Below are 8,660 nucleotides of genomic sequence, written 5' to 3' on the forward strand. Positions count from 1 at the left end.
GACCATCATCTAACCATCATCTAACCATCATCTAACCATCATCTGACCATCATCTGACCATCATCTGACCGTCATCTAACCGTCATCTGACCATCATCTGACCATCATCTGACCATCATCTGACCATCATCTAACCATCATCTGACCATCATCTGACCATCATCTAACCATCATCTGACCATCATCTAACCATCTGACCATCATCTGACCATCATCTGACCATCATCTGACCATCACCTGAACATCACCTGAACATCACCTGAACATCACCTGAACATCTCAGCAGGGACTCACCTTTCTGGCCATGTCCCGCCTTCTCCACCCACTTTTTGGTGTTTCGGTCCTGGGAGACAGCAAGCTTTTGTGGGATGGCACCGTTGAGGTAGCTGATGGTGGACAGCAGAGCTTTGGTGTGAAGGAGGAAGTTCAGAGAGGAGAACTCCACCTGAAACAACAGGCGGGTTAGGGTTAGTGAGCAGAACATTATCTGAACAGAACATTTTCTTCTTCTGCCAATAACAAAAACCCTTCAGAGTTGTAACTAATAATAGTTTGTAGAGCTAACATCCACCCACCTTTAGAGTCTGCTCGGTACTGTTGAACAGGGTGTGGAAGCTGGGCCCGGCCGGGTCCGCCTGCAGAACCACAGAACCACCGAATCAGAATCCGTTCATGTGTGTGAAGCACGAGGCGTTAATGCGACCTCACCTTGATGAACTCCACCTTCAGCAGATCGGAGCCCTGTTGCTCTGACGAGCCGATCAGGTGAAGAGGGCGAGTCCTGCCACCTAAAAACAGAGTCGGAACCAGAACCGATCAGCAAGGAGAAGCCCAGGAGGCTTTAAGGGTCTGGGATCTAAAATCTGTTTAAGAAGAACCACACATTCTACACCGAAGGTCCTCCACACAGAAGAAGAACCACACATTCTACACCAAAGGTCCTCCACGTAGAAGAAGAACCACACATTCAACACCAAAGGTCCTCCACGCAGATTAAGAACCACACATTCTACACCAAAGGTCCTCCACGCAGATGAAGAACCACACATTCTACACCAAAGGTCCTCCACGTAGAAGAAGAACCACACATTCTACACCAAAGGTCCTCCACGCAGAAGAAGAACCACACATTCTACACCAAAGGTCCTCCACGCAGAAGAAGAACCACACATTCTACACCAAAGGTCCTCCACACAGATTAAGAACCACACATTCTACACCAAAGGTCCTCCACACAGATGAAGAACCACACATTCTACACCAAAGGTCCTCCACGTAGAAGAAGAACCACACATTCTACACCAAAGGTCCTCCACGCAGAAGAAGAACCACACATTCTACACCAAAGGTCCTCCACGCAGATGAAGAACCACACATTCTACACCAAAGGTCCTCCACGAAGAAGAACCACACATTCTACACCAAAGGTCCTCCACGCAGATGAAGAACCACACATTCTACACCAAAGGTCCTCCACATGGAAGAAGAACCACACATTCTACACCAAAGGTCCTCCACGAAGAAGAACCACACATTCTACACCAAAGGTCCTCCACGCAGATGAAGAACCACACATTCTACACCAAAGGTCCTCCACGCAGATGAAGAACCATACATTCTACACCAAAGGTCCTCCACGAAGAAGAACCACACATTCTACACCAAAGGTCCTCCACGCAGATGAAGAACCATACATTCTACACCAAAGGTCCTCCACGTAGAAGAAGAACCACACATTCTACACCAAAGGTCCTCCACACAGAAGAAGAACCACACATTCTACACCAAAGGTCCTCCACGCAGAAGAAGAACCACACATTCTACACCAAAGGCCCTCCACACAGAAGAAGAACCACACATTGTACACCAAAGGTCCTCCATGTAGAAGAAGAACCACACATTCTACACCAAAGGTCCTCCACACAGAAGAAGAACCACACATTCTACACCAAAGGTCCTCCACACAGAAGAAGAACCACACATTCTACACCAAAGGTCCTCCATGTAGAAGAAGAACCACACATTCTACACCAAAGGTCCTCCACACAGAAGAAGAACCACACATTCTACACCAAAGGTCCTCCACACAGAAGAAGAACCACACATTCTACACCAAAGGTCCTCCACGTAGAAGAAGAACCACACATTGTACACCAAAGGTCCTCCACGCAGATTAAGAACCACACATTCTACACCAAAGGTCCTCCACACAGAAGAAGAACCACACATTCTACACCAAAGGTCCTCCATGTAGAAGAAGAACCACACATTCTACACCAAAGGTCCTCCACGTAGAAGAAGAACCACACATTCTACACCAAAGGTCCTCCACGTAGAAGAAGAACCACACATTCTACACCAAAGGTCCTCCACGCAGAAGAAGAACCACACATTCTACACCAAAGGTCCTCCACGCAGAAGAAGAACCACACATTCTACACCAAAGGTCCTCCACATGGAAGAAGAACCACACATTCTACACCAAAGGTCCTCCACGGATCAGATTCAGACGTTCTCTCACCTGGACCGTCGCAGTAGTCCAGAGCGACTCGCCGCAGGTATGAGGTCACACTCAGGTCGAACCTGCGCACCTGTCCTTCAGCTCCCAGCTGACTGACGCTGAGGACCAGGACGGCTTTCTCCTGGTCCGCCTGCCGGGTCAGCTCCAGCAGCACCTGAACACATGAACTGCTGTCTCAGGCGTTCCGCTTAAGATGGGTTAGACCCGACGTCCTGAGACTCAAACAAACCTCTCTGACTTCAAACTGAAAGTGAACGTTGGTGAGCTCCTCCAGAGCCGAGCGCTGATGGTCTTCATCCGCCGACTTCTCACTGGCATCTTCATCCGAATCTGAGAGGAAAACAGAACAAGAGTTCAGTTGGGAAACCGTTCAGTTGGGAAACTGTTCAGTTGGAAAACCGTTCAAACAAGAGTTCAGTTGGGAAACTGTTCAGTTGGAAAACCGTTCAAACAAGAGTTCAGTTGGGAAAGCGTTCAATAGCGTTCAGTTGGAAAACCGTTCAGTTAGAAAACCGTTCAAACAAGAGTTCAGTTGGTAAAGTGTTCAGTTGGTAAAGCGTTCAGTTGGGAAAGCGTTCAGTTGGGAAAGCGTTCAGTTGGGAAAGCGTTCAGTTGGGAAACACTGTGAGCCAATCAGAGCACAGCAAACACTGACCTGTTTCCAAGACATCAAGCAGAGCGGGGCGGAGCCTGGCTGCTGGCTGCCTGGCCCGAGCCAACGAGGACACCTGAGGAAGAGAAGGAGACGGGTCAGAACAGAACCGGGTTCTATCAGGGGTCAGAACAGAACCGGGTTCTATCAGGGAACAGAACAGAGTTCTATTAGGGGTCAGAAACGGGTTCTATCAGGGAAAAGAACCGGGTTCTATCAGGGCTCAGAAACGGGTTCTATCAGGGAACAGAACCGGGTTCCATCAGGGCTCAGAACCGGGTTCCATCAGGGAACAAAACTGGGTTCTATCAGGGAACAAAACCGAGTTCTATCAGATAACAGAACCGGGTTCTATCAGGGAACAGAACCGGGTTCTATCAGGGGTCAGAACAGAACCGGGTTCTATCAGAGAACAGAACCGGGGTCTATCAGGAAAAAGAACCGGGTTCTATCAGTGAACAGAACCGGGTTCTATAAGGGCTCAGAACCGGGTTCTATCAGGAAACAGAACCGAGTTCTATCAGGAAACAAAACCGGGTTCTATAAGAGAACAGAACCGGGTTCTATCAGGGGTCATAACAGAACCGGGCTCTATCAGGAAAAAGAACCGGGTTCTATCAGTGAACAGAACCGGGTTCTATCAGGAAAAAGAACCGGGTTCTATCAGTGAACAGAACCGGGTTCTATCAGAGAACAGAACCGGGTTCTATCTGGGCTCAGAACCGGGTTCTATCAGGGCACAGAACCGGGTTCTATCAGGAAACATAACCGGGTTCTATCAGGGAACAGAACCGGGTTCTATCAGGAAAAAGAACCGGGTTCTATCAGTGAACAGAACCGGGTTTTATCAGAGAACAGAACCGGGTTCTATCAGGGAAAAGAACCGGGTTCTATCAGGGCTCAGCACCGGGTTCCATCAGGAAACAGAACCAGGTTCTATCAGAGAACAGAACTGGGTTCTATCAGGGAACAGAACCGGGTTCTATCAGAGAACAGAACTGAGTTGTACCAGGGCTCAGAACCGGGTTCTATCAGGGAAAAGAACCAGGTTCTATCAGGGCTCAGCACCGGGTTCCATCAAGAAACAGAACCAGGTTCTATCAGAGAACAGAACTGGGTTCTATCAGGGAACAGAACCGGGTTCTATCAGAGAACAGAACTGGGTTGTACCAGGGCTCAGAACCGGGTTCTATCAGGGCTCAGTACCACCCGACTGCAGGTGTACCTTCTCTGTGGGGGTGGAGGGGGCGGAGCTCCTCCTGGGCAGAGGGATGCTCTCCATCAGCTCCAGAACGTTGTGGATCTTCTGGTCTGAGATCTTAACGTGCAGCAGTGGAAGTTCCCCAGAAACCTTAAACCTGAGGCAGAAAGCACAGGTGAGCACAGGTGAACACACAGGTGAATAAAGGTGAACACAGGTGAGCACAGGTGAACACACAGGTGAACACACAGGTGAACACAGGTGAGCACAGGTGAACAAAGGTGAACACAGGTGAGCACAGGTGAACACACAGGTGAACAAAGGTGAACACAGGTGAGCACAGGTGAACACACAGGTGAACACAGGTGAGCACAGGTGAGCACAGGTGAACACACAGGTGAACACAGATGAACACAGGTGAGCACACAGGTGAGCACAGGAGAGCACAGGTGAACACAGGAGAGCACAGGTGAGCAAAGGTGAACACAGGTGAGCACAGGTGAACACACAGGTGAGCACAGGTGAACAAAGGTGAGCATAGGTGAAAACAGGTGAGCACAGGTGAGCACAGGTGAACAAAGGTGAGCATAGGTGAACACAGGTGAGCACAGGTGAACACACAGGTGAACACACAGGTGAACACACAGGTGAACACACAGGTGAACACAGGTGAGCACAGGTGAGCACAGGTGAACACAGGTGAACACAGGAGAGCACAGGTGAACACAGGAGAGCACAGGTGAGCAAAGGTGAACACAGGTGAGCACAGGTGAACACACAGGTGAGCACAGGTGAACAAAGGTGAGCATAGGTGAACACAGGTGAGCACAGGTGAACACACAGGTGAACATAGATGAGCACAGGTGAGCACAGGTGAACACAGGTGAGCACAGGTGAACACACAGGTGAACACAGGTGAGCACAGGTGAGCACAGGTGAGCACAGGTGAACACACAGGTGAACACACAGGTGAGCACAGGTGAACACAGGTGAACACAGGTGAGAACAGGTGAACACAGGTGAGCACAGGTGAGCACAGGTGAACACAGGTGAGCACAGGTGAACACAGGTGAGCACAGGTGAACACACAGGTGAGCACAGGTGAGCACAGGTGAACACACAGGTGAACACACAGGTGAGCACAGGTGAACACAGGTGAACACAGGTGAGCACAGGTGAGCACAGGTGAGCACAGGTGAACACACAGGTGAACACAGGTGAGCACAGGTGAGCACAGGTGAGCACAGGTGAACACAGGTGAACACACAGGTGAGCATAGCTGAACACACAGGTGAGCACAGGTGAGCACAGGTGAACACAGCTGAGCACAGGTGAACACACAGGTGAACACAGGTGAGCATAGGTGAACACAGGTGAGCACAGGTGAACACAGGTGAACACAGATGAGCACAGGTGAGCACAGGTGAACACACAGGTGAGCACAGGTGAGCACAGGTGAACACAGGTGAGCACAGGTGAACACAGGTGAGCACAGGTGCGCACAGGTGAACACAGGTGAACACAGGTGAGCACAGGTGAACACAGGTGAGCATAGGTGAACACAGGTGAGCACACAGGTGAGCACAGGTGAACACACAGGTGAGCACAGGTGAACACAGGTGAGCACAGGTGAACACAGGTGAACACAGGTGAGCACAGGTGAACACACAGGTGAACACAGGTGAGCCCTGTGGAACCAGGTGAGTCTTACCTGGGCATCCTGGCATCTTTATCCACCATACACTTGGCCAGCTGCAGGGTGAAGTCCAGCGGCTGCAGGATGTGTTGGACCGAAGAGGGCTGCAGGCGGGCCGCCTTCCAGGCCTCACCTGGAGGTACAGGTACAGGAGTTATTGTCCAGCTGTTATACAGATGCTGTGTGCTGTTATACAGATGCTGCCAGCTGTTATACAGCTGCTGTGTGCTGTTATACAGATGCTGTGTGCTGTTATACAGATGCTGTGTGCTGTTATACAGATGCTGTGTGCTGTTATACAGCTGCTGTGTGCGGTTATACAGATGCTGTATGCGGTTATACAGCTGCTGTGTGCTGTTATACAGATGCTGTATGCTGTTATACAGATGCTGTGGGGTGTTATACAGCTGCTGTGTGCTGTTATACAGCCGTTATACAGCTGCTGTGTGCTGTTATACAGATGCTGTGTGCTGTTATACAGCTGCTGTGTGCTGTTATACAGATGCTGTGTGCTGTTATACAGATGCTGTGTGCTGTTATACAGCTGCTGTGTGCTGTTATACAGCCGTTATACAGCTGCTGTGTGCTGTTATACAGATGCTGTGTGCTGTTATACAGCTGCTGTGTGCTGTTATACAGATGCTGTGTGCTGTTATACAGATGCTGCCAGCTGTTATACAGCTGCTGTGTGCTGTTATACAGATGCTGTGTGCTGTTATACAGATGCTGTGTGCTGTTATACAGATGCTGTATGCTGTTATACAGATGCTGTGGGGTGTTATACAGCTGCTGTGTGCTGTTATACAGCTGTTATACAGATGCTGTGTGCTGTTATACAGCTGCTGTGTGCTGTTATACAGCTGTTATACAGATGCTGTGTGCTGTTATACAGCTGCTGTGTGCTGTTATACAGCCGTTATACAGATGCTGTGTGCTGTTATACAGATGCTGTGTGCTGTTATACAGATGCTGTGTGCGGTTATACAGCTGTTATACAGATGCTGTGTGCTGGTATACAGCTGTTATACAGATGCTGTGTGCTGTTATACAGATGCTGTGTGCTGTTATACAGATGCTGTGTGCTGTTATACAGATGCTGTGTGCTGTTATACAGATGCTGTGTGCTGTTATACAGCCGTTATACAGATGCTGTGTGCTGTTATACAGATGCTGTGTGCGGTTATACAGCTGTTATACAGATGCTGTGTGCTGGTATACAGCTGTTATACAGATGATGTGTGCTGTTATACAGCTGCTGTGTGCTGTTATACAGCTGTTATACAGATGCTGTGTGCTGTTATACAGATGCTGTGTGCTGTTATACAGATGCTGTGTGCTGTTATACAGCTGCTGTGTGCTGTTATACAGATGCTGTGTGCTGTTATACAGATGCTGTGTGCGGTTATACAGATGCTGTGTGCGGTTATACAGCTGTTATAAAGATGCTGTGTGCTGTTATACAGCTGTTATACAGATGCTGTGTGCTGTTATACAGCTGCTGTGTGCGGTTATACAGCTTTTATACAGATGCTGTGTGCTGTTATACAGCTGTTATACAGATGCTGTGTGCTGTTATACAGCTGTTATACAGATGCTGTGTGCTGTTATACAGATGCTGTGTGCGGTTATACAGCTGTTATACAGATGCTGTGTGCTGTTGTACAGATGCTGTTATACAGCTGCTGTGTGCTGTTATACAGCTGTTATACAGATGCTGTGTGCTGTTATACAGCTGTTATACAGCTGCTGTGTGCTGTTATACAGCTGTTATACAGATGCTGTGTGCTGTTATACAGCTTTTATACAGATGCTGTGTGCGGTTATACAGCTGTTATACAGATGCTGTGTGCTGTTATACAGATGCTGTGTGCTGTTATACAGATGCTGTGTGCTGTTATACAGCTGCTGTGTGCTGTTATACAGATGCTGTGTGCTGTTATACAGATGCTGTGTGCGGTTATACAGCTGTTATACAGATGCTGTGTGCTGTTATACAGCTGTTATACAGATGCTGTGTGCTGTTATACAGATGCTGTGTGCTGTTATACAGCTGCTGTGTGCTGTTATACAGATGCTGTGTGCGGTTATACAGCTGTTATACAGATGCTGTGTGCTGTTATACAGCTGCTGTGTGCTGTTATACAGATGCTGTGTGCTGTTATACAGATGCTGTGTGCTGTTATACAGCTGCTGTGTGCGGTTATACAGCTGCTGTGTGCTGTTATACAGCTGCTGTGTGCTGTTATACAGATGCTGTGTGCGGTTATACAGCTGCTGTGTGCTGTTATACAGATGCTGTATGCTGTTATACAGATGCTGTGGGGTGTTATACAGCTGCTGTGTGCTGTTATACAGCCGTTATACAGCTGCTGTGTGCTGTTATACAGATGCTGTGTGCTGTTATACAGCTGCTGTGTGCTGTTATACAGCCGTTATACAGCTGCTGTGTGCTGTTATACAGATGCTGTGTGCTGTTATACAGCTGCTGTGTGCTGTTATACAGATGCTGTGTGCTGTTATAAAGATGCTGCCAGCTGTTATACAGCTGCTGTGTGCTGTTATACAGATGCTGTGTGCTGTTATACAGATG

At 48.6% G+C, this 8,660-nt stretch overlaps 1 protein-coding gene across 1 annotated transcript; it reads right to left on the reverse strand.

The window, feature by feature from the left end:
• Positions 1-294: 294 nt before the first annotated feature.
• Positions 295-8,543, reverse strand: LOC142376390 (intermembrane lipid transfer protein VPS13C-like; the record flags this gene model as incomplete). Its single annotated transcript, XM_075459934.1, has 8 exons — positions 6,086-8,543; positions 4,399-4,531; positions 3,177-3,249; positions 2,751-2,851; positions 2,522-2,675; positions 709-788; positions 576-635; positions 295-445 (listed from the first exon to the last, which is right to left on the reverse strand). Coding segments are annotated over exons 1-8 (781 nt in total), but the record flags the coding sequence as incomplete, so codon positions are not given.
• Positions 8,544-8,660: the final 117 nt, after the last annotated feature.

This window comes from Odontesthes bonariensis, unplaced genomic scaffold (assembly GCF_027942865.1).
Source record: "Odontesthes bonariensis isolate fOdoBon6 unplaced genomic scaffold, fOdoBon6.hap1 scaffold_277, whole genome shotgun sequence".
Lineage (NCBI taxonomy): Eukaryota > Metazoa > Chordata > Actinopteri > Atheriniformes > Atherinopsidae > Odontesthes > Odontesthes bonariensis.